At 40.7% G+C, this 26,599-nt stretch overlaps 2 protein-coding genes across 3 annotated transcripts; both read left to right on the top strand.

The window, feature by feature from the left end:
• The first annotated feature begins 182 nt into the window (after window positions 1-182).
• Window positions 183-15,527, top strand: lmbr1l (limb development membrane protein 1-like). Its single transcript, XM_044211061.1, has 17 exons — window positions 183-455; window positions 7,460-7,544; window positions 9,191-9,224; window positions 9,578-9,717; window positions 10,279-10,382; window positions 10,486-10,609; window positions 10,700-10,768; window positions 10,858-10,922; window positions 11,036-11,108; window positions 11,216-11,302; window positions 11,425-11,501; window positions 11,609-11,686; window positions 11,797-11,870; window positions 12,085-12,175; window positions 12,284-12,350; window positions 12,974-13,135; window positions 13,704-15,527. Exons 1-17 carry the CDS (start codon window positions 393-395, stop codon window positions 13,787-13,789), a joined length of 1,479 nt encoding a protein of 492 aa, XP_044066996.1. The 5' UTR covers window positions 183-392; the 3' UTR covers window positions 13,790-15,527.
• Window positions 15,528-19,293: 3,766 nt separating this feature from the next.
• dhh (desert hedgehog signaling molecule) lies at window positions 19,294-25,478 on the top strand. Of its 2 annotated transcripts, XM_044211058.1 has the most exons (5): window positions 19,294-19,341; window positions 19,581-19,890; window positions 20,574-20,716; window positions 23,747-24,008; window positions 24,143-25,478. In XM_044211058.1, the coding sequence occupies exons 1-5, from the start codon at window positions 19,309-19,311 to the stop codon at window positions 24,955-24,957; spliced, it is 1,563 nt and encodes a 520-aa protein (XP_044066993.1). In that variant the 5' UTR covers window positions 19,294-19,308; the 3' UTR covers window positions 24,958-25,478. The 2 variants fall into 2 exon arrangements, with proteins under 2 accessions (XP_044066993.1, XP_044066994.1); XM_044211059.1 differs by lacking the exon at window positions 19,294-19,341 and having other exon boundaries at window positions 19,753-19,890; window positions 20,366-20,716.
• Window positions 25,479-26,599: the final 1,121 nt, after the last annotated feature.

The following is a 26,599-nucleotide window of genomic DNA, read 5'->3' as shown; positions in this document are numbered from 1 at the left end:
ATACAAGTGTACATCCCAAAGTAGGCTACATGAACACTGTAATACTTAATTGGCCTCTCTGGTATGTTTCGTATGTACACACACCTTTGGATATGAATAATATAAATATGACGATGACGCTCAACTATTAATTATAGTGATGATTGACAGCTACCTGACGAGCTATCTAGGCTCCCTTCCCTCTGTGTAGCCCCGCCCCCTGACGACCCCGCCTTGCATGTTTTTTTTGTCAGAGCTGAGTGTAGCAGACGGCTAGCTCAGCCGTTTAAATGCAGCAGGGCTAGCCAACCACACATCCACGGCATTTTTAAGAAGATGCACAGTGTTTTAACTTTTTAACCATTTTCCCTCCAGCGCGTTTAAGCCTGAGGATACTGTTATGGTTTCGGAGAATGGAAACGGACGACGTGTCGGTTAGAGAGCAACTTTTCCACAATCGTGTCCGGGAGACCATAGTAAGTAACGCTGGGCTAATGGAACCGTTAATATGCATATGAGGGTCGCTTCTAACACAAGTAGCCACCTAATTAGTACAAGAAAGCCACGTCGTTTGACTAGTTAAGTGTTTGTGTCGCATGAGTTAGCGATTGTTCACCTCTCAAATTGAAGTTGTCCAAGGCTCATATTTCAACATTGAACAACAGTATCTGTAACAGTGAGTTTAACGTGACTTTAAGGTTACATTAGTGTTTGAAATTCGCCTATTCTGGCAGTTAGCTGAACTTCTGCACAGACATTAAACAAGTTAATTGTTGCACGGATGCAGCTGTCCAGGAACAACACAGCATCTGGGGCTCTTCTATTGAGTTTGTAACGACCTGGGCCTCTTCTTAAGCCTTCCTTTATCTGTTTGCCATGGTTGGATCACCCTACTTCACATTTTCAGTTTTACTATACTGTTGCAGTAATGATGCATTTTAGTTGTGCTGTTCTTTCCCAGTGACTTCATTCTGTTTTGTGTGACACCAACAGCCTGTTGAACTTCAGACTTGCCAGAAAGATACAGCAAGGCACATAGATAGTGACCTTTAACCCTAAAAAGTACAGTCAGGTCTCATAGGTAGTGCATTTCCTGAGATTGGAGATATTGCTGATACCCTGTACCCTAAGGGACAATGTCATACTACATCTTTTCTGTTGCGCATTTAGAATCAGTGGTTGACTCAATTTGTCCTGATTTACTCAACTGTTAATAGGTAAGAAAAATCTCTAAGCCCATATTGTACTAGTACTGTAAGAGAAAATAAGCAAACTTGTGCAGCTGTAGATTTGGCCAACAAATGAATGTACATTCATGGATGAATTATATAATATAGACAATAATAATCTCCTAGGGAGATTGAGTCAGTGCAATAGCAAAGAAGACATAATATGTTTGAATAAACTAGTAAAGCCAACTGAGCCATCATTTGTGTTATTAGTTACACCTGTGATTATCCTTGTAAAAACATCCAAAGCATAATAATCTGAGGCAATTTAAGGTTGTTGTTGTTTTTGAAACTGACTTGGCTCCACAACACCAAAAGTGTCTTCCTCCATTTCTGTTTTCAAGTGGTAAGCTAGGATATTTCTAAATTAAAGTTATTAGTGGCAAGATCAGTCTGCACACATTAGGCATCACAGGCAGTGCCGAGTACATCCTCCAGACAATACCATATCAAATAGAGCTTTTAGTAGTACACAGATATTTTCAATTGTGTACTTAACTCATAGAAGTAACTTTACATGAGCAACAAATGAAGTGCCCACATTTATTCTAATGCCCTTGGTTTGTCATTGTCACTTTCACCTAAAGACCTAATGCTATTAGTCGACACCCCCTTCTTAAGCCACTGGCTAGCCTCGAGTCTCCAGCTTACCATCTCTTCTCAGTGCTCCCTCTCAGGCTGGTCAGCTGCCCCTGCATCTCTGGTTATTAATGGCTTTAGGCCAAGCATATCATTGATCAGCTCATTTTGAATAAAAGAATATGTGGCAGCAGTGTTAATAATGTTATAGTATGTCATATAGCAAAGCACCCAATTGGTAAAGGCTCAACACATTGGAAGACCAGATAGATAGATAGATAGATAGATAGATAGATAGATAGATAGATAGATACAGCAATGATAGCATGGCAGGGTACGAGAATGACAAGCATAAGCTGTGTTTTTGAATACTACATTTTTAACTTGAGCTTTTTCAAAACATAAAAAAATAAAAACAAAATGGCAAAGAGGGGGGAGATAGAGGGTTGTCTCATTTAAAGTTAAACTAATTTGTGCAGTACACATCAAAAAGGAAAAAATACTTAGGTTAATACAGAAGAGGCTAAAATTAAGCATCTTATACAGAAAGGTAGATTGATACCCCCAGTACCCCCATTTGTATAATAAATAGCATCTCATTTAACCAATCATCTTTTGAAGAAGATATTGGTGATTACTGATCTAAACCTGTAAGATGCAAACACTCTCACCATTAATGCTTTTTGAATATAGGTGAGATTACTTATGTGTGAGCATCCAGAAACTGATCTAGCTAAAAGTCTTTTCAATGCATTTGAAAACCATTTGGATATTAAAATAGCATGTGTATTAAATGAATTATTCATGGCCTGTATAACTATATTTTGGGGGATCCTACTCCATAGTCACAGGACATACATTGCAGGCCCTGTGGCAGAGTATAATCTCTGTGCTCAGAAGACAGACATGCTCATTTACATATTAACAGTACGATATGTTGTTGGAGCACAGGCGATTGGTAAAATTCTGTGCTTGAATGGCAGAGAAAAAAGGCAGTATTTATGTTAAGTGTTGACTTTATACAGCTTTTAGTCAGAAACCTCACAGCAGCACCAATTGGTGCCAGATTCCTGCAAGTCAACAGTAATTCTTTCAAAATTATGAATAGATAAAACTGATTCTTCTGTTCTTGGAATGGATGACAAGCAAAATAACCAGCTAATCACTGGGAAATTTTGATTGTGGCCAAATGTCTGTCTTCACCTGAGCTGATTGCAACATTGTAAATCATCTTAGATGGGAGCATCTGGCAAGTGTAACAAGGTTGATTAAACAAATTGTCTATGTGAGATTGTGTGAACGATAGAGCCTGGAGTACACACCCAAAGCCCACACCCTGAGCCTGGAGGGATCAATGATCAGCAGAATAAAAGATCAAGATAAGTAGAGAAATGGAACACCCAGGATCAGCATGTATTAAGATGTTTGAGTGCCATGTTATCTATAAAAGGCATGGTTAAGACTGATTAGAAAATTCAATAGTCCACTACAAATGTGTGTTTCTTAAGAATAACTTTCTGTAGGAGTTTTGAGAGAAAGCAGAGAGACATTAATGAATTTTGTTTGGCTTCTTACTTTGTTTTTAGTTTATTTTTTAAGGAGAGGCTGTATAATGGCTTTGTTGGAGGAAAAAAATCAAAGCACATTGTCACTGTTGTCATTAATTTTCTATTCTTAAGGACATAACTGGATTTTTAGTTGTTGCTTCCCTGAAATCTTTTATCACTAAGCTCTCAAATATTGGAGGACACATTTCAGTAAAATTATCAACATACTGTCTAGCTGTCCACCTTCTTTTGGATTAGGATGGCTTTGCCCATGTGACATTTTAAGTTTCTGGCTGTTGAATAAATCTTGAATAGGTCTTACTTGTAAACAAAGTCTGTCATGCAGAACGTGTTTAGCTGGACAAGAGGCTAGGTGCCCCTGAAATAACACATCCTGAGGGAGTCCACTTGACATTTTGCAAGGATGTGCTGTGCTACCAACCTCCCACTCCTTAGAATTATTACAGGAACTAGGTTATGCAACATTTGAGCTTTTATAGTCCTTTTTTTTTTTTTTTGCTTGAATCAGCGCAAAGACGTTTAGGTTACTCCGTGAATTTTAAAATGCTCAGAATGAACTCTGAGCCCTGGGACTTTGTGTTCAACACAAAGATGTCCCTCTGGATGCTGGATTCTGGACTCCTTCAAACTCTCTTCTCAGTGGCCTGCTATGTGCTGCCAGCTCTCATCAGCACGTGTCCCCACATATGTGGACTAAAAGGGTGTTATTCTGCCTCCACCTATTTCTCACCCAATACCCATCCTTTGTTCCCTGCTTTTCCTTTTCTTGGATTAACCATAGCAAGCTCCTTTCCAAATTAGACTGCATTATTGAACATTTTTGCAGACTGAGCTGATTAGTTGTTATGTTCAGTCCATTGTTGTTTGTGTGATGCTGCTAGTATGTTACCAATGATCATTCCCACCTGTGCAGTAAAACACGGTGTATTTCTCAACAGATTAACTTTTATGTTAGTTTGAAATATTTTTCTAGCCATATGTGACAATGTAAGGCATAATGCAGTCATGTTAGGTAGGTCTTAGTAGAGCGTGACTACTATGTTTGGCTTTTTTAATTTGCTTGTTATTGTAAAAACATTTGGGGCTTAGCCAAAGAGGCGGTAGTTGTCAAACCGTATTCAAGATTCTATAAATCAGAAACACTTGATTTCGTCTATTGGCAGTTGAACTTGTCTTTTGGTACTTGTTAACACTATCTTCACACATGACACAACTGCTTGTGTGTTCTTGATTTTTCTTCTCATCTTGCACCTCCTGGAAGCATACGGGAGGAGGGGTGTATGCCCATACCCCAACCTCATCTGTTTTTGTACCGTACGTCCATATGTTCCCAATGATCCATTTTAAAATACCCTTTTGTTATGAATTTAGAATAATAGAAACACTGATGTACAGTGGTGTGAAAAAGTGTACCCTTCCTGATTTCTTATTTTTTTTGCATGTTTGTCACAATTAAATGTTTCAGATCATCAAACTAATTTAAATATTAGTCAAAGATAACACAAGTAAACACAAAATGCAGTTTTTAAATGAAGGTTGTTATTATTAAGGGGAAACAAAATCCAAACCTACATGGCCCTGTGTGGGAAAAGTGATTGCCCCCTAAACCTAATAACTGGTTGGGCCACCCTTAGCAGCAACAACTGCAATCAAGCGTTTGCGATAACTTGCAATGAGTCTTTTACAGCGCTGTGGAGGAATTTTAGCCCACTCATCTTTGCAGAATTGTTGTAATTCAGCCACATTGGAGGGTTTTCGAGCATGAACTGCCTTTTTAAGGTCATACCACAGCATCTCAATAGGATTCAGGTCAGGACTTTGACTAGGCCACTCCAAAGTCTTCATTTTGTTATTTTTCAGCCATTCAGAGACCCCACAACAACATCCAAAGAACTGCAGGCCTCACTTGCCTCCGTTAAGGTCAGTGTTATGTCTCCACCATAAGAAAGAGACTGGGCAAAAATGGCCTGCATGGCAGAGTTCCAAGACAAAAACCACTGCTGAGCAAAAAGAACATTAAGGCTCATCTCATTTTTGCCAGAAAACATACCTACTTAGCCTACTTTTAAGACAGTTCATGCTCAAAAACCCTCGAATGTGGCTGAATTACAACAATTCTGCAAAGATGAGTGGGCCAAAACTCCTCCACAGTAAAAGACTCATTGCAAGTTGTCGCAAACGCTTGATTGCAGTTGTTGCTGCTAAATGCACACTGTCTCACAATGAATAGATTTGACCTCTACTGTTCTGGGACTTTTTATTCACAGTACATGTATTGGACTATACTACTGTAACATAACTTTCATGGAAATCTGATGCTTAAAAATAATTCATTTCTAGGCTCTTTGTTCTTACGAGGAACTCATGCCTTTTTTAAGAAACTGGTTTTGCAAGTTTGTCATTTGTCATTCTCCAGAGAGCCCCCCCTCTCTCTTTACATCCTCTTTACATTCCTTTACATTCTCTCTACATCCTGCTACCCTTACTGGGCTCCCTCTGAGCTGCCATGTGGAAATGTTTTGATCAATGCTTGTGATCTGGCAACTTCATTTCATTCATCTGTCAGTCCAACACTTTGGTGCACAAACTCCACTGTTGAGTGAATTGACATGAAATTTATTACAGACACTCTTGGTCAACAGCAGATGAATCCTGATGATGTTGGTGACCCTTTGAGTTTTCATTCAGCACCACCAACAGGGCAGAATTTCCACTTGACTAACATTTTAAGTTTTATGACAGGATATCTCTGAAATGACTGAATGGCTGTCAGATTCAGCTCTACTTTGATAACCAATGCTAACATGGCATACTAGCATGTTATGCCAATGGTGCATTCACATCATTTGAAATGGAAGGTAGCGATGGGAAAGATCCCCATGGGTATGTCTTGCAAGCATGCAAACATCTTAAATTGCCTAAGATTATTTTGGTTATATGGTTATTGTCATTGCTCAAATTAAGTGCAGTTTACACAATGAGTGAATGTTTCTCCTATGCAACCAACATACTAACTTGCTAACATGGCTGACAATGTAGAGATGAGCCAGACTAGCTGAGAGTGAGAGATAGTTTTGATTGTGAGGCCTTTTACATTTTTTTTTTTTTTTTTTTTATCCAGTAGGGTTAAGCCTCATGGGGTAGAAAGCATGCCCAGGAATGCTCCTGTTCATAGCATATAATGTGCTGTGGCAGAGAAGAGTGCATGCACAAGTTTGGCATTGTACACAGATGTGTTTGGGATGTGTCTGTCAATTTGGTTGCTGTGATTTGGTGCTCAATGACTAGGTGTTTGCAGACTGTCCACTCTGCTGCATGGAGTAGACAGAACTAACATACATCTGAAAGATGTGGAGATACATTTTAGCTAAGATGTGGTTCTTTTCATATAAGTTTCACTAAAGTAACTGTTCTCTCATGTTTTGTATAATGGTTGTACAAGCGATTTACTTCAGTCTTTGGGGGGAAATGTTGAGAGCTTTGCCAGACAACAGATTGCTGAGTGAATATAGGTTTAGCCTACATTTGTTGGCAGATTTAGGATAATGTCAGGCAGTGATCTTTACAGGCAGTATGGGGGCTGTCTGTCACTGATATTAACCCTTCTTTCTTTTACTCCCCCTAATCCTTCCTAGTTTATCACTGTCACCTATTTCGCAATGTTGGAATAAAGTGGTAATCTTTGGACTCCATCTGTCTCTCTTGGCCTTGGCAAAATGATGATGATTTTGGCTATTTAAATTTGTAGCAAAGCAATACATACCCTGTTTTGTTTATTTCTTGCTGTCTGCACAAAACAAAACAGTATATTCTATATGTTGTAGCCGTGACTGTATGCTTGCTCTCCTCTCCTCTCTGTATGCCTTTTCTGTCTCTTCCAGATGTTTTGGTATATGGTATCTGTGCTATATATCCACCCCTGCTTTTAAGACCAGAATAGTACTGGACAGAACAGGATAGTTTGTTTACAAGGCTGCACTTTCTTTATGTGATTAGCTGCTTAAACAAGTAAAATAAGTAACACTATCTCCTTTATTAGCCATGTTCTCCAACTGTGCAAAGTGAAATAGACACAAATAAAATTCCTTTCTGTCTCTTCTGCAGATCTGTGTACTCCTGTTTACATGCCTTTACATGGTATCCTACCTCATACTTACCCACTTCAAGAAGACTGCAGAGTTTGTCACAGGTGAGTTTTATAAAGTCACTCTCTTCCTGGAGTTTAATAGGAGAAACACACAGACTGCTCTGTGAGCAAGATTTCCATCAAGGCTTATGGAGAATTGCCGGGAGGGGAATTGATGGTGTTGACAAGCATACTGATTACATTGGTGGAGTGGAAATTTTTCTACACAGAATATATGTAGGCCACGCTTTTCAAGCAAGCACAGGTGTTGTTCAGGCACTGTGCATTCTGTTGCATCCATCTACACATTTGTACATAGATTAGATTTGAATAATAGCTGTTTTCTGTGTTTGCAAACATGCCAATATAGCCTATGTTTACACACTGCCAGGATTTCAAATTTCAACCCAAGGCTCTGGACCTTGGCTGGAGCAGTCCAGAGGTGCAGAAGGTGTTACGTAACATGTAACCACCTCTTCAGGCAGTATTCCTGTGGATCAGGGTGGTGGAGGGGTAGTGAAGAATGTTGCTACAAGATAAACATGTACTTTTGAGTTGTAGCTTAAGTATTTGGATGAAACATCTCAAAGGACATCTTTTTTTCAACAAGCATATATTGTATAAACAACATCATGAAACTGGTTTAATTTGTCATTACTCTGAGTTACTGGCTTTTAGTTTTGACAGTAAAAAATGTAGAAAAATGTGTTTTGGTCAACACAGTATTGGTAATTAACAACTTTGTAGCTGACAAACAACCATTTGCATAAGTGCAACATATCTCATGTACTTGGATCTACAATATGTTCTCTATTATTAAAACAAAACAAAAAATGGGCTGACAGCAAATAAATCCAATATCTTGCCACTATTGGAAGCAGATGTAGGATGTCAAACTACCTGGGTCCCTCTGCTCTGCTGTGACTGGGCTGGGTTGGAACCTGGGGGATGGCCAGCTTTTTTTTTTTTTCTTTGTTTGAGGGGGGTTGGTGGACCTGCTTTGCATTAGCCCACTGATGTTGCATCAACAACAGCCAGTAAGTTGTGCCCTGTAGCTAAATGACGATTGTGCAATACTACTCAACGGAGTTGTTTTTGACATTAAGGAGCCAAGAACTGGTTTTTGCTCCTCAGGCTTTACCTCATTATTAAACAGCTGTGCCAATGTGCTGTACATAACTTTGCAAAGTACAGCAATTCATACAGTATAGTTTTAGAGATCTATAGCATTTTTGGGGCTTTTACTGAGTGTTTTAGGCAAATAGTAACATTTACAGATTGGCCCCTTTTGGTATTCTTAATACTTCAATCTTTGCAGTTTCCTACCCATATGTAATTCAGTTTTTACTAGAGTCTTTAGCTTGAACAGAATGTTCCTAACATGCATTTCCCCAACTCTGAGGCCAGTGAGATCTTTGCTTTTTTCATCCCCATGTGGACTACTTCTATTACAGCTTTCCCCTATAAATCTGTGTATATACAGTACACACACAGTCCCAGACAGCTTTTACCTTTCTGATGACAACACAGACTTGCTATCTATTAACATTTCAGCACTTGTATTTAAGCCCTCCTCAGTTATAAAGTTATAGAAAATAAGTTGGTTATGTATGTGGCAACTTACCCTAGTTAAAACATAGATGTAAAAACAAATCACAAATCAGTTTTGTAATAGTTGTAATCCTACTTGTTTCTCTGCTCTGTTTCAGATGATATTGAAGATGCCACTGTCAACAAAATTGCGTAAGTGAAAACCTCTAATGATTAACTGACCCTCAGCAATCTGTTCTCATTCACTCACTTTGATTAGTGTGTGTGAGTGATTTAGCAGATACCTTTTTCAACGTGAAGTGTACTGGCATGAGGCCATTTGGCTGTAGATTTATTGCCCTGTCTTGTGTTCACCTGTGTGTTCATGTGATTGTTGGTTGGGATAGGGTGCACGTCACCGTCACTATGCCCTTTGTCCCTACACGCTGGCACTGTATTACCTTAACCCGAGCCACCCTAGCCTTTCACCTAGGCTGTGCTGTTAGCCTGAGACACACAAACACACATGTGACCTCTCTGATAGCCTGTCTTTCCCCTTCTCCCAGGCTGTGGTTGTGTACGTTCACCCTGTCTGTTGCAGTGTGTGCTGTGCTCCTTCTCCCCATCTCCATTCTGTCCAATGAGGTGCTGCTCACCTTCCCACAGAGCTACTACATGCAGTGGCTCAATGGATCTCTTATTCACGGTAAATCTTATTGTTTATATTAGTCGAACACACCAAACAGTTTATAATTGTAGAAACCTGTCAAACAACAGAGGGCATTACTGTCTGAAACGGGATCAGATTTAATGAGGATCACTGCTAATAACCTCCAAATCAATACACTACAGGCCTGTGTCCAAACAGATCATTATGATAGAGTGGCTGTGACCTTGCTGTGTGCATTATTTGAGTTTTTAAAAAATGGTCTCAGTCGAGCCCTCCAACTCCAATTGAATAACAATAATGAATAATAATTTTTGTTTTTCAATTTATCAACTAAGATGTAAAGTAAATAGTTATGAAGCCCAGCAGTAAACCAGGCCTGTAATGTTGTTTCATGTGAGAAACATTTTGATGATAATCTCAGTTTTTCTACACTTTTAAATCCCTTTTTAATTGAGTACATGTGACTTGGTAGCCAGTCTTGTCATGCTACGCTGCTTGGCAGAACTATACCTCACAGTGGTTGACAGTGGTACTGCCAAAATGCTGAATGTTTGCACTAAAAACCAACATTTGGAACATCTCTCTTCCTCTCGTCAGGCTTGTGGAACCTAGTTTTCCTTTTCTCCAATTTGTCCCTGGTCTTCCTCATGCCCTTTGCCTACTTCTTCACGGAGTCTGAGGGATTTGCAGGGTCCAAAAAGGTACAGGTTTTGGCATCCCCTCACAAATAATGCCTCTAGCATCTAGATGCCACAGCATCTGTGTGTGAACCCGTTCATCAAACAGTATCTGTTGTTTGTGTAGGGGGTTATGGCACGAGTGTATGAAGCAGTTGTGCTGCTGTTGCTGTTGGCTCTGCTTGTGCTGGGCATTGTGTGGGTGGCATCAGCCCTCCTCCACGACAACATAGCCAGGAAGAGCCTCTACGGTGAGTCACATGCATTATACCTGACGATCCCCCAGTGACAACTGGTTTTACAGTTTTTGATATAGTTGTTTATATTCCTCTGAATTTCAGACCTGTGGGAGTATTACCTTCCCTACCTGTACTCTGGCATCTCTCTGTTTGGAGTGTTGCTGCTTTTGTGTAAGTATATTTCAATCACAAATACTTAAGTGCTAAAAACTGTAGCGTATGACACTTTCATATCACCATCTATGTGTTTCTCTCCTCAGTGTGCACTCCCTTTGGGTTGTCCCGGATGTTCAGTGTAACAGGCAGCCTATTGGTCAAACCACGGGTGCGTAACAGACCCACTTCCAACTTCACATAGAGCAACCTTTACATTAACAGTTTTCTTGTGGCTGTGAACTGTAGTTTCTGAAATGATTGATGTCTTTTATCTCCCCTCAGCTGTTGGAAGATGTAGAAGATACTTTGAGCTGCACCACATTTGAGGAAGACTCACTCTCCAGAAAACTGAACTGTGAGTGTGTCACCATGAGCACACTCCTTTGCCATTTTCTGATGATTCAATTAGAAGCTGGCTGATTGTCTTTTTGTCTCTATCATGTGTTGTTGTCTTATTTGAAGGTGGCAGTACGTCATGCTGGGTCAAGCTGAACATGGAGGCGATAAAAAGAGAGTACCAAACAGTCCGGAGCAAGCGCATCGCCCTAGGTAAGATTGACTGAACAGACTGCTCTCTGCTGGGCTTCTCTCACATTGATTACATTGTATAGTCATTTATTGCTGTACACTCAGTTATTGTTGTTGTTTTTCTCTTCTTGCTTTCCTCACAGAAATGCGTAGGAAAGCATCCCCATGGCAGCGAAACTTGGGATATCCACTGGCCATGCTTGTGCTCCTGGCACTAACGGTACACACTTATTTATTAATATATTCTCACAAGCTGTTTTAACTCTCATGAATTAACACAGATGGTTATTTTTAATTGTTGTATAATTACTGTACATGTCTCTTCAGGTGATGTGTGTACTCATGGTCTGTTTCAATGTGTTGGAGTTGCTCCTGGATGAAACGGCTATGCCCAGAGGAATGGAGGTGAGGATATATCCAGAAGGAACTTGTGAACATTTCATGCTTGGTGTGCAGTTGCCAGTCATCTGTGTACACTGATTGTGTTGGTTTTTTTTGTGTGTTTGTGTTTTTAGGACCCTCATCTGGGGATGGCCTCCTTCTCCATGTTTGGCTCACTGGGTGCTGCAGTTCAAGTAGTCCTTATCCTGTATCCTTTTATCCCTTTGAGTGTGTGTACACAGAGTTAACTCGTCATGTCCATTTGGTTCTGACTCAGCCACTTAGACTGTTCGTGGTATTTGACCAGTGTGTGATGTTGACTCATGCCATTACATTCATACATTAAAAAAATGATAATTTACTTTAATTTACTGTAAGTATCTTAGTCTTCTTTCCAGTGTTGTCCTTAAAGTGAATTTCAGCTATCTGATGGTGTCCTCAGTGGTGGGCTTCTATAGTTCTCCTTTCTTCACTGGCCTCCTGCCTCGTGCACAGGACACCAACCTCACACAGGTATCTGACAGCTATCCCATGCATGTTTTCTCACAGTGAGATATAACCAGAAACTAGTGACGTTCTGTGTTTACACCTTGTAATAACCTCTAAATTTGTTCATTTCAGATAATTGCAAACTGCGTTTCACTGCTTATCCTGAGCTCAGCACTGCCAGTCTTTTCACGCACACTTGGTAAGGACATAGCATAAATGACAAAGGCAGCATTTAGCAAAGACTACAGCCGTGTCCCAATTCCATACTACACACTAATGCTTAGCAGGTTTTGAACATGTAGTGTGTTCACAGTGGAAAAGTGACAGCATTAAGTATACTTTAAAAATTCAGGATGCTTACCAAGCGTGTGATCTTTGAGTGTGCTGTTGATTTACACTATTGTCCAACAATACAATGCACAAATGAAAGTAAGCTACTTACAGCTGCAAAACATTAACAGAAATTGTGGACCATGGTGGTGAGACAGTTCAAAGAAGATCATGGAAAACATATAAACACAGTATTAAATCTGTGCTCTTGCTCTTTGAAGTTACATAGATTTCTTGTATAGTAACAAAAGTATACTTTGACAGTTGGTATGTAGCACATAATGTGTACAATAAATATGTAGTATGGAATTGGGACACAGCATCTAGTATGTAAAGTCAAGAGTTGCTGAATCAACATTTTACTTGTCGTTTTAGTAATGCCCACAAGAGGGCGTTTGTATGCCATGGATACTGTAGCTGCAGGTAAGGGCGGGCTTGAGCAGTTAATTCACAAGTAAAACATCTACTTTTGCTTCCTTTCCATTGTGTTAGGGATCACCCGCTTTGATCTACTGGGAGACTTTGGTCGGTATAACTGGCTTGGGAACTTCTACGTTGTCTTCCTGTACAATATGCTGTTTGCTGGTCTCACCTCTGCCTCCCTGATCAAGACAGTCACCTGGGCGGTACAGAGAGAGCTCATCCGTGCCTTTGGTCAGTCTTCTTTAATTTTTTATTTTATGAAGCAAGGTGAAAGTACTTTTGCATGCATATATTTTTGTGTCTCTGTGATTGTGTTGTGCTGAAATTCATTGCACTTGGGTAGCTGTGTCATAAGTTTTCCCACCTTTGGCCCCATTTCGCTATGGGCTGGTCTCTCTTCCTCAGATAGAAAGAATACAATTCTTTCAGGAAAGTGTAAAGGGACAAGAGGAGAGTCAGGTTCCCTTGGGGACCTTAAGGCACACCGCCCTAGACCCCTCACAGCACACACACCCTCTACCCCTCCACCCAACACAAACAAGCGCTCAGAGCATGGACACGCCAAACACACACACAGAAATACACGCAATCCCCTTCCTCACAGTACAGATAGCATCTCTGCACCATGGCAGTTCTCCTGCACTCCCATTGCCTCCCAACTCACTTCTGTTCTGTGATTAATAACTTTAATTTCACCTAAATCACAAATTTTCTTAGCTTTGCAAGTTTAGTGCTCCACCTTGTGATTGTGTGTGATGTTATAGTCCTTATTTTTAATTTTTTTTTTCTTTCTCTGCAGGTCTCCACAGACTGCCTTTAACTGTGTCACGCTCCACCGTCCCCTTCAGACTCCTCCTGGCCAGTGGACTGTCTAAAATCCAGTGACACCCCCGCCTTTCCTAACCTTTAGAAACTGAGCCACTTCAAATGTGCACCTATTGGATTAAAGGCATTTGCAATTCAGTCCCTTTGCCAGTCAGTACACAGATCTGGTCGTCCCGTGTGAAGAGACTGGAGAAGGTGACTGTTGTCCAGTGGGAGCTCTGCTTGAAGCTGTGTTTTAATGACCAACATATCAGGGTCCAATTTTGTGCAGTTATTTGTCTGCAAGGAGAAGTATTGGTACAAGCAGTCAGCTGAGTCATGGTTACGACTGGAACAAAAGCAAAAGGGATTTAAGCCATATTGGCAGCCCTGCCATAGTGGACAATAACAGAGCAATCCCCCCACAAAACCTGATGCCCAATCAAAAGAGGATCCAGTGGATAGCCGTTGCTCTTTTGACACATGTGAAAGTCAGCAGAGTTATTTTGAAATATTACATTGTAACTGTGACATAATTTCCTCTTCCTGCTCCAGGTCGACTGAGTGCTCTCTCTTTCTCGTTGGCTTCCCCATGCTTTCCTCTCTTAGGTTGTACCACTATTTTAAGATTGGGAATCTTACTTCCATGTGTTTGGTGGTCCATTCTGCACCAGTGTTATGTTAGTTAATGAGAGGAAGTTGTTATTGGGAGCAAATAGGACACAGAGTACCTTGTCTATCTATGGATCCACAGGTTACACAGGGAATATGAGACTAGGGTAAAAGTCTCAGTGTTGGAGCTCTTTTACAAACCCAGTTTACTAGTAAAATGAAGAGCATTTTCTGTGGTAATTTACCATTGAGCAGGGTTTTTACTTTTGTAGATGACAGTAAGCTTACTGAGTCTGAGGATTACTCATTGATTTACAAAAATACACTAAAAAGAAAGCTTTACACTTTGTCTTATGCAAGACTTTTGAATGCCAATGTGACACTAACTTTGAACTTCTGCCTTTGACCAATCAAACTGTGAATTAAGAATTTGTGTGGGGAAGTGCAATATTTTCTAAGTAAAAGTACACTTTTTAACTTTACCAAAAGTAATTTCTAATTTTTCTGTATACTTTCTATTAATTTTCTATGAAGTATTTTTTTCATCTCATTCCTCTTTGTTGGACTTTAGGTGAATGCTTAGAGTAGTTTCTGAAAGTTTTCATAAAGCAAATGTGACTATCAATCCATGCAATCTTTTCCAATGTCAAAAAGAAATTCTATTATGTTTATCAGCTGTATCTCATCATCCTCAATGTGTTGGTGACCCTGTGTCACCGTTTGCCTTTGCTGCTGTATCAGCAGATTATTAGCTGTTGGTTTGACCGGCAGGGGACAGTGTCTCTCAAACCCAACACCAGCCTCTGTGTTGCGTGTGAGTCTCTCGGGTTAGTTATTATATGTATTATGTATGGAGCACTCTGAGGTTTACTCATTTCACTTTTATGTGGGAATTTTCTTTTGGTTTTTGGGAACACAAAGTTTATAATGTACTGTTTATCATTATTTATTGGGAGTTTGGGATCTATACTTCACATGTTGACTCTTAGGATGTTTAACAGTTGTTTAAAAATGTTGAATGTGATACAGTTGAGACAAAAAACATCTTGAGAGTTGCTCTCAAAGATGAAAAATAGTGCGTTTATTGTTTACTTTTGAAATGCTGCTCTGATGTTCCAGATTTTCTGAACTGAATTTTAACCATCATTGTTTTATGAGCAGAAAGCAATAAAGTAGTTTGTGTCCTTTTGGATGCTCATCAAGGTGACTTACTGTAAACTGTTTCTTTGATGCTGTTACGTGTTTGTTACATTTTATGAAGTGTAACTACATTGTGACTGATCTGTGGGGTGTGTGTGTGTGTGACTGGTGAGGGCGTCTGTCCTCTACGTCCCTCCACCCTTTTGTTGCACTTCTTTAATCAGCAACAGAAGAAAGACATATTTTGGTCTGTCTGTCAGCAGTGTCCAGCCACGACGCCACTACAGCCGTAGCCCACGCTTTCCCCCACTCCGATGCAACTGCCAGATAAAAACCCTGCAAGAGGAGAAGCGACGCTCGCTCACATTCACTCCTTCACGTCCCCACCACCCACCCACCTCCTTTCTTCCATCCCTTTTCCTTGCCTATTGTTCATTTCCTCACCTCATTTTTCTGAAGTCAGTTCAAGAAAACCCCGGCTCTGATTAATTTCTCCCTCTTGATTTTTGTTTGCATTTCTTGTTTTGTTTTGTTGGATGTTTTAATTAAGCTTATTTGGTTTAGGTTTTGTTTTGCACTGCGTTTCCTTTGCTAAAGGGAAATGAACTCAAATGTCGCCGTAACATTACTTGCACAGCTGGAGACTGGTTACCCTCTGAGGAAGTGACACATAAGCCAGATATAAGGTGTGTGAGAGAGAGATTTGTGCATTATTGGTGTGTCATGAAAGAAAGAAGAGTTTGTTCAATGTTATTAATGTTTGAACAAACCCAGACTGATGCTGTCACAAGTGAGGTAAAGAGGTGTTGATTCATGTGGCCAAAAACAATTCAAGAAATGCAATTTACAGTCATTATTCACTATATTCCTTGGAACATGACTAGCTGAATGATGCTGAGTATAAACCCTTCCTGTAGAAAAATATAAAAAGGTTTCATCTATGCCAATGTGAGTCCTATCTCCCACTCCCTGAACTGAAATTCTCCTTGAATTTAAAGAAACCATGCTAAAACTGTGCTAAAGACACCACACTGTTTTACCCTTTGGGGAAATGGTGTACAGTTTCTGCCAGTGGTGCTTTAAGAGTTTTTGGATTAATAGAGAACAACTACAGCAAACTGGATTTCATGATTATGCTCTATTACACACACGCACACACACTGAAACAACTCTACATTTAACTTAACCTTGGATTTAGTTGGGGAAACACTAGGATAGCGCCTCTCCCTGCAGCAAAATATAAAGGTCTATAGCAGTGCAATCAAAGTGTCCCAGCAGTCCCATTGGGTAACACACTCTATTGGACTGGTTGTTGGGCATATCAGGGAGAAGGCGGGAGACAGGCAGCTTGTAATGGGATGAGATAGGCTATCTTTATTGTCAAAACATAAGAATGAAGGGGGGAAAAAGACACAGATTAGCTTTCCTGACACTCGGACGTTTGAAGTTCATGCCAAAGTGCATTAGGGGCTGTTATTCCCTCATTTGTACAGTTGCAAATACAGAACCACTCACAGGAAAAGGCGAGACTTGCTCGCTAATCAACTGATAATGGGTCGCGCTGTCCATTTGCCATAGCTGCCCGCCATCCTGTGTGCACACTCACGGCACACTTGCTTCACACTGTTGACTGGCACAGGCCTTTGTTTCAGTGGGTAACTTAGGGTGAATGGCGTGGCATGGATTATTAGGGAGAAGCCTGTAATAATAATAATAACAACCTATACAATGTAAATGATCTTTTTTGGGGTCAGGTTCACAAAACAACGTATAGCATCATGACCTTTGACCTGCTTGTCTGTGGCCAGGAAGTTCCACCCTTCTCAGTCTATTGTCCAATTCAGTGCAGCATCGCCTCAACCTCAGCTCACTGGTGCTTTTTTTCAAAGGCCAAATCAAGCCTGAGCAAAGCAACTTAAACCTGGACTTCACATACACATTTTACATCACTGTGTGTGGTACACCTGAATACATCACATGACACATGCAGTGATAGGTGTATTCTTAAAGACGATCATGGCGAGTACCTACCAACACAAAGTTACAACATATAAGCCAAGAATCATCCAGTATGTGTAGCCACATCAGAATGCACCACCCTGCCTCTTCCTGCTCTGATAACATGGTGTGAGACAGTGGAATGGGCGGTGCAGTGGTGGGCAGAGAGAAAGGACGTGTGTGTGTTTGGGAGAGGGTAGGGGGGTGGTTAGGTGTCAGTTCCTTGACTCCCCCCCCAACCCTCCTAATGACCTCCATCTGAGGAAGTGGATCCTGCAGAGTGTCTATTCAGCTCCAAGAGACAAGACAAACACTTGAGATGTCAAAGCCAGCATTGTTTCAAAACCTAATTTCTGTTTTACAATGATTGTATCCTTTAAAAAAAAGAGCTTGCTATCCTAATTTCATCCTTGGCTGCATTTGTAGATGTCCAGTATTTGCCAACTTTAGTGATCCTGTAAGACACTGACATCTCCACAGAAGAAGAAAAACTTGGCTTGCAGGTATGTACTGTATTTGACCACTATCCCAGGTGCAAGCACAGGCGTCCATTTGGAAAGAACAAAGCAGGGTAGGCTAACCCGGGCAGGAAAAATCTCGTTTTCTGTGCTGTGGCTTTGCAGGAAACCCAACCATTCACCCAGCCATGTACTCCCATCCTGAAATGGGGGAGTGAAATGCTAAGAGCCAGAAGGAGGCAGGGGGAGGCAGGAGGATGGGGGCACCAAAATAAAAACTAATAATAATGACTTTATTTCCAACCCGCAGATGTTTGCTTCCTTCCTTTCCCTTTCATGTCAGATGGAAATCTCTTCTCTTATATGGCTTTGAAAAGAAACATCGGTGTGGGTACTTATGGAAGTATTTGTTGCTTTTTTTTGATTGTGTCATTCCCTGCATTTGTCATGAAGGCTGATATCTCTCATCTGTGTTGCTTGGGCCAGACTTGAGCCTTCTCCCATGTTGATCATAAGGACAGGAAGATGCAGCTTCGCCTTGCCACCCCTCCCTACAACATCCTGGGATCTTCTGGAAACTTTCCTAACAAGGATGTCTTTCCATGGCCACTGTGGAGCTCAGTGACCTATGCATCATCACTACGCAAAAGCAAATTTTATGTGCTGTAAATATTAGGTACAGTATGAGCAATTCACAGGTGCTTTTTCGATAAGACTTGCTTTGCTTATTGTATTTTAAGACAGTGTCTTAATAGTGATTTAATCTTGAAGCATCTTTAGTATGCAAACAAAGATATGCACTTACACAAAACTACGTACATAAACATCCAGAAAGTACCGAGCAGCTGTGTTGTAAGATGGCTAAAGATTCTTTAAAACAAAGTCATTGTGAAGAAACTGGCCATGATGCACTGAGTCCTCAAGTGTTCCAGGAAGCTACAGATAGGATGGTGACACACTTCGACCTTTAACCCGCCATTAATTTAAGCTTCCGTATGTGATTACAGATGTCAGACCCCTAAGACACAGTGATTCCTTTCTTTTCTGCTCCCTCTTTGGCATTATCTGACACATTTTATGACTCTCCCAGCTATTGTTCTGAGACGGATAAAAATAATATGTTGATGTGGCCAGCGGGTGTTTCCAGTGGAGAGGTCTTGGGTGCACTGGGTTCAGGGGGTAAGGTTGGCTCCCCAAACACAGGAAGGCAGCACTGTAAGTCACAGTCAGGGGTGTCAAGGCTGGACACTTGTGTTCCCTCTCAGACCCTCACCTTCAACTCTGTCTATTAATAACATAAGTACAAAGTCATCACAGTTGAACGGTCCACTCTGATGGGTGGAATGAGCGGACAGAAGCAAGGGCATGTTGGTTTAAAACTATTCAGCTGACATGAGAATTTGGTTTTTCAGCTGTAAATATACTGTATGTGCCTCATAAAAGTAGCAGTTGATATCTAAATAATGATGTGTCTCAAAAGTTTTTGAAAACATTTTAGGGTGATTTGTTAAGTGTCATTGATTTAACTTTGCAATTGGGTTTGATATGGAAAAGTGACTAAACTATCAGTATTTTATTTGCCCTCAAATATTTAACGGGGCGGAGGGGGTGTGGGTCATTGTGTTAACATACCGTGAGTAGGCTAATCATATGTCCTTTGTAAGGTTGAATTGGAGGCGTGTGCTGTCGCAGTGAGAGCGCGCAGAGGAAGGGAGGGCAATCTTGTCCGGACGCTAATAAGACCCAATGGCTGGTGCAAGGTGGCCAGGAGCTCTGAAACGCGACAGAAGACGGTGGACAAAAGAGAGGAGGAAAAAGAAAAATCTCAAGAGAAGCATTTCTGGATGGACAAAGAGGATGAGAGCGCCACAGGAGCGTCCATAGGAACTGCAGGGAGTCAGCGAGCCGTCGGTCCTTTTGGTGTGCGTCCGTTTGTGTGTCTCTTCAAAGGAACTGCGTGGAGAGAGAGAAGCGGTAAGTGACTAGAAACCCATGAAAAACACCTGCGTCAAGGCAGGTACCTGCGAAGGACGTATGAAGATGACTTTCAGTTCACAAGAGGCTTAGAGGCTGCTGATAGTTGGCAAAATCTTTGGACAGAAACTTTACACGCCTATTATGTCTTCTTATTTTTAATACCTGATGCCAACCTTCAGAAACTTATTCTGAAACTGATTTCAGTCAATCAGATCATTCATTGGGCTGTATCTTTTGGTCAAAGCAATCATCAAAACAGTACAAACCTATAGTCAGAACAACTGACTTTGTACTACTAAGCTCTTTTTTTGAACAAGTGTGAGTGCAGTACAAAGAAGTATCTACATGTCCCAGTAATTAGTAAGTTTTTGTCATATTAATATCAGCTCTAATACCACATGATTTGGAATGGACCAAGATTTGACCCTCATTCACATGCTATCACACACCTGGAACTGGGGTATCACTGTAGGCACTGTGAGCCACTGACTCCTGGGAGCCCCAACCCTTCCCAATGAAGCAGTCCTGGTGGGCCCGCCTGGCACAGCTTGGCCTGCTTGCTGTGTGGACCTGTATATGGCTGGTCCAGGGATGTGGCCCGGGCCCTAGGTACGGCGTCCGCCCCAGGCCCAGGAAACTCACAGCCATGCACTACAAGCAGTTTTTCCCCAACTTCTCAGAAAACAACCTCGGTGCCAGCGGAAGAGCAGAGGGCAAGATCACACGCAACTCTGAGCGCTTCAATGAACTTGTGGGCAACTACAACCCAGACATTGTCTTCAAGGATGAGGAGAACACCAACGCAGACCGCTTCATGACTAAGGTGAGATTGGTGTATTATGGTTAATCAGGCTTAATCATTTTAGATTTTTGTTGAATGGCATGATGCACTGGATCACGTGTTTCCATTGACCCCAGTAATACCTGGTGAATGTTTTATGGTAAGTACAATGAAATGGACAGACAGGGCAGAGAGTGAGCTGCAGATTGACTGAAGGATGCTCTCACCGGTGTCTCTTGAACCTTTTCAAGCCAATCCTTCTGCTGGATGATTGATTAACTACATTCACATGAAGGGACAGTAAGCAGTTCACAGCTCATACCCTGCTACCTGGCATGGCACCTTCAAATCAAATCAAATCACATAACCTCAGTCATTGTTTGCCGTACTCTACACTACCTGCCCTTGCCAGGCTCTTCACACACAGACAAATGTTCAACACAGAGTGTGTAAGTTTTAACCAAACTTCCCCTCCCTTTTCTTGAGATAAGAAGATCAGGATGTAATTCAACACTACCCCTTAAGAGACTGTGTTCCCCTTCAGGAACACTTCCTTTTAATCTTTAACCAAAGTCTTTGTTATTGGAAATAAAACTGTTCCTGTGACAGGCTCTCAGTGTGCCTACCAGGAGAAATATCCAGGCATGACACTTAAACTTGAATTCCTTAATCTTTACTGGGGATACGTATCCAAATTCAAATCCCATGCCTAGAAAAGACAATTGGTGACCAAGAGGATTTAAGATCTGGGCAGGGAGATGGTCAGCTTTTTGATAAAACATTTTGAATGCCACGCTGCTGAATATGTCCACAGGGTTTCTTGACGCTCAGATGTCACCCCGCTTTGGATGCTGCGGCTTTCTATGATTGTTTAGGATATGAATCTGTGTTCCTTCCCCTCCCCGAGTGATTGTATGTGATGGAAATCTGCGGCCATATATGTGTGCCCTTCTGATGCCCAGTCTGAGTGTGTGTATGTGTGCATGTGCCCCTCTTTTGCCCAAATGTGAAAGACGCTCTTTGTGCGTCATTTGGAGGCTCAGAGGGGTCGCCTATACAAAATTCCCGCCTGCTGAAGTAATGGCAGCGTCGGAAAAGCGGCTATTGTAGTTCTGACAATGAAACGCCTCTCTTCGATGGCATTGCGAGAAAAATGTACCCAGTTTGTTTTCTGTCCCTCTCGCTTTCTCACTCTTGCTGTCACATTCCCAAGTCCATACCCATACATTCTTCCCCTCTGCCCTCTCTCTTTAGTCCCAACCTCAGCTCTCCCCTACACTGCTTTCTTCTCACCCAACTTTTTCTCCCTCCATTGCTCCCGCTCACACCCCCATCACTTTCTTTCCCAAAACTCTTTTTTTAAAATTATTCAGTTGGAAGATAAGTTTATCAGTTATAGGCCACGAGACCTGCCACATCACAAGATAATGCATGTTCAAGAGATGATAATGAGTGTATCACCTCGGTTGCTGACGTCATCATTTTTCAGCTTGCTATTTCGTGACAATGCTGACACAGTCTGTAACATCACAGCCCACGGGGGTGTTAAGAGTCACTGCGCGCATTTCTGATCAAATGTCTCAGGGGTGAAACTGAGAAACTCATGCCTGGAACAATCTGGAAAGGCAGAGAATGGCCTTGATTATTCTGTCACCCTGTCGAAAAGGCCAAGGAATGTGCCAAACTGGCTACAGTAGCTTTGTTCTTGTACTCTGATTGTTTGAGCAAGGTTGAGATGGCCTTTAGCAGAGTAGAGGAGGAATTGTGTGTTGATGCCAGCAGACAAACAATCATAACCTGGGAGCCAGTGTTTAAATACTGGAATCATTTTCTTGTGAGCTGCACTGAAATCAGTCTGTGCACTGAGGTGTACAGTAGGCTCAGATACTGTACATACCTCTTATACACTTAGGTTGTGCCATTCCCCCCGTTAATAAATTATTACAAGTGTCACTTCTACTTGAGCGGGGTTCAGACATGCCTTTTACTGTACATGGCACATGCTGCAGGTCGAGTGACTAAAAAATATTTATTATTGTCTTTAAAATAAACTGAGAATAAACTGAGAATCTATATATATATTCTTTAATATATTTTTATATCTAAAGATACAAGAGAAAAACTAAGTATAATACACAAATCAACCCACCACCCAACCTACAAGGCAAAATAATAAACTAAAAGATGGATTGCAATTAAAAACAGTACACAGAAACATTCAGAATTACACAAATAATATTGATACAAGCCACACATTATTTAACTTATATTCCTATGAATAAAGGGTGCTATCAGTCTCTCCAGTTTGTTATTGATGATGATTATGAGTTGGTCTTTTTGAATCCCTTTTTTTTTTTTTTTGTAGCTTTCAACAACTTTAAGCACCAAAGGCCATTTATAGTTTAATATTTAAGAACTAAAACTCAAAGATCGACATTCAAATATAAATCTGTTCTAATACTCGTGTTTTTCCAGATATAGTACATTACACTGCATATACATATTTGCTATTAAACTAAATGGCTACTAAGTACTTTTGTACATTACCTTTTGCTGTTAGAAAAAAGGAAGAGGACAAAATATTTCATGTGAGAGTTGTTAGACTTTTGGCGTAATAAATCTGCGTATTTTACCAACTTGGAACCAGATCCAAAATGTAACTAGTTATCTGATGCCAGCCCTACTCATAACAGTATTTTTATTTAGAATAATATTACAGTAGAGCCCAAAGCTGATGTTGACATTTGAGAGTTTAGAAATCTGATAATGATATATTGGCCGATATTCATTTTTAACATAAATCTATAACATTAAAAAAACGTTTTTGATAATGATCCCTCAAATTTGGTTCAAAAGAACTGTAACCAAGATATGTACTGGGTGGAATATTTTACAGTTGAAAAATAATTGTCAATGCTCTGTGGTAGACAAACTATGTAATGGCGACTTGACCGACATATGTGCCAATATCGATATATCTGTGATAAGCTAATATTGTCACATATAATGGCCAATTTGTCGTTATTACTGTTCCAAACTGAACACTTTCCCTCTGTCTCATTCTGTTCCTAGCGATGTAAGGACTGTTTAAACAGGTTGGCTATCGCAGTGATGAACCAGTGGCCAGGGGTACACTTACGTGTCACAGAGGCCTGGGATGAGGACGGTCACCACCCTCCCGGCTCTCTGCACTATGAAGGCCGGGCCGTGGATATAACCACTAACGACAGAGAAACAGAGAAGTATGGTCTTCTAGCTCAGCTGGCTGTGGAGGCTGGCTTTGACTGGGTCCACTATGAGTCCAAATATCATATCCACTGCTCAGTCAAAGCTGGTAAGTTTAAGGAGGGAGCTTTCATACCAGATCATGCAGTTAACTGTGTCAAATTATATCACTTCAGTGGATAGTGTATCAGGATATTTAGGACAAAAAAGTCAACTTGACTTTTTCTGCTGATTTTCCTGCAGATCACTCTGTTGCTGTGGAAAAAGGTGGCTGTTTCCCAGGCTGGGCCCGGGTGACTGTTGCTGGAGGGGAGCAGAAGAGCCTGTCATCACTGGCTCCTGGGGACAGAGTCATGGCCCTGTCTGGGACAGGCCAAGTTGTGTTTAGCCAAGTCCTCTTGTTTCTTCACCGGGACCAAGAAAGCTGGTCTACTTTTCTGTCTCTGGAGACAGAAGATGGCCATAGATTGGCCCTTACTCCACATCACTTGGTCTTTTTAGCTCCCAGTTGCAGACTCGACAGCAGTCAGTACCAGGCTCAGTTTGCTAGCAGAGCCAAAACAGGAGACTGTGTTCTCATCCATACAGCAGAGGGTCAAGTACGTCCATCTCGAATCATCTCAGTTTCGCTAGAGGAGAGTGTAGGAGTGTATGCTCCCTTGACAGAAGCTGGAACTGTGTTTGTTGATGGGGTGCTGGCATCCAGCTATGCACTGGTGGAAGACCACAGACTTGCACACTGGGCATTTGGACCTCTCCGACTCCTCTCGTCATTCAACCAGCTACTCTGGGGGGAGCCAACAAAAGAACGGCAGACCACAGATAGTGAAACAGCTTGCACTAAGACTCCATTTCATTGTAGCACTTTGACCACAAAGGACAAAGCAGGTGTGTATGTGAATAATGGCATTCTGAACAAACAAGACAATCTCAGTGAACCTCTGAGGATGGAAATGAAAGAGAAGCACTCTTTGCAAAGACAGACATCAGATGTGCACTGGTATGCTAGATTACTGTACCATTTTGGATGTATCTTTTTAGACTCATTTCATCCTTAAAAGCCTAAAACTGTAGACTCAGTACATGTCACAGTGTTCAATGTTGCAACGTTGATACATTTATGCTAACACTTCCTGTTCTTCAATAAATTAAAAGCACTGGAATGGCTTGCTTGCTTTTCACCACTGTTTGCATTATAATCTATCATAATGATATACATGCTAATACTTAAGTGATATTTTATAAGAGACTGAGTTTGATGAGACAAATTGTCTGAGCAGGTTAATGTAAAAATGGTCATGCCAAAATGACTATATCATAGTCTTTTATGTACATCATGTCATTTCTTTTAATTATATATATATATAAAAAAAAAAAAATATATATATATATATATATATATATTTCAACTGGGATAGGAATGAATTTTCCCACAGCAGAATCTTTATTTTTTTACTTTCTGAATCATAATATATACGTTTCATTTTATTATAATAATTCCACTACATTGTTGGATTGTATTGTATGTCCTCACTTGTCATGTCATAAAACAAATTAAAATGTCATTTTTATTAAGCAACACTGCTTTTTCTTCAGCTCTGGAGTAAATTTTGTGATTTGTCTTTTTCTTGTTTAGCAAAATTAAGTTGCTCTGTTGTTGGGATTGGCTGGAGGAGTATCTTGTAAAGGACAAGAACAAATCGATTTCATTATCATGACTGTGGTATCATCCTGTTCCACCTACAAAGCTGGTATTATTAAGTTCTTGTGTGATATTATTAAAAAGTTTATAAAAAATGGGCTTCACAAGATCTACTTTTGCGTCCAATATGGCACAATACAACCTTTAAAGCTGCAGAGAATCCACTGTCAAATATGTATGGCAGCAACACAATATTACAGAAATTTCACAAATCGTAGAGAATGGGAAGAAGGAGCTTAGAAGAAGATATAACTTGAACACAAATTTCTTACAGTTTGTCCAATTATGAGACAGATAAACAATTCAGGTCTTTAGCATCAGACAGAGGTATTGTCTCAGGTCTGTACAGGATGTTGATTCAATCCTCGAATCTCAACATTCAGACTCAGTCCCAATGGGAACAAGATTTAGGGGTTTCAATCACCTCTGCAAAGTGAGAAAGAATGTGGATGGACCCTGCAGTAATTTCCAAGTCAGTCAGATTCAGAGTTATACAATTGAAAATCCTTCACAGAGCATATATCACTCTCTTCAGACTTACAAAATTAGACCCAAGCTCCTCTGATCTCTGCTGGCATGGTTGTGGACAAGTGGGAACTTCTTTCTTATACTGTGCCCTGCAGTCAAATCCTTTTGGACAAAAGTGTTTGATTCGATTTCAGTAATAATGAATATAAATCTCTCCCCTTGTCCTGTTGTTTGCTTGCAAAGGTATAGGGCTTCAAAGACAGGACAATAGTCGGTCTAGGCTTTTTGGCTACTAAAAGAATGATTTTGTTAAATTGGAAGATTCGTAAGCTAAAATGTTTCTCAATAGAAACGTGGTTACTTATTTTTTAATCTCACTGGTATAGAACTAATAGCTGATATGATCTGCAATACTAAATACAACTCTGGAATGAATTGGGATCAAGTTTGGAAATGCATTTCAGCATTGCGTATCAGCAGTTAATACAGACTAGTACTGAGCAGCCCTATGTGAGTATATTTTGAAACCT

Source organism: Siniperca chuatsi, linkage group LG10 (assembly GCF_020085105.1).
Source record: "Siniperca chuatsi isolate FFG_IHB_CAS linkage group LG10, ASM2008510v1, whole genome shotgun sequence".
Classification (NCBI taxonomy): Eukaryota; Metazoa; Chordata; class Actinopteri; order Centrarchiformes; family Sinipercidae; genus Siniperca; species Siniperca chuatsi.
Note: the sequence above shows the minus strand (reverse complement) of the source record. Positions and strands in the feature narration are given on the sequence as shown.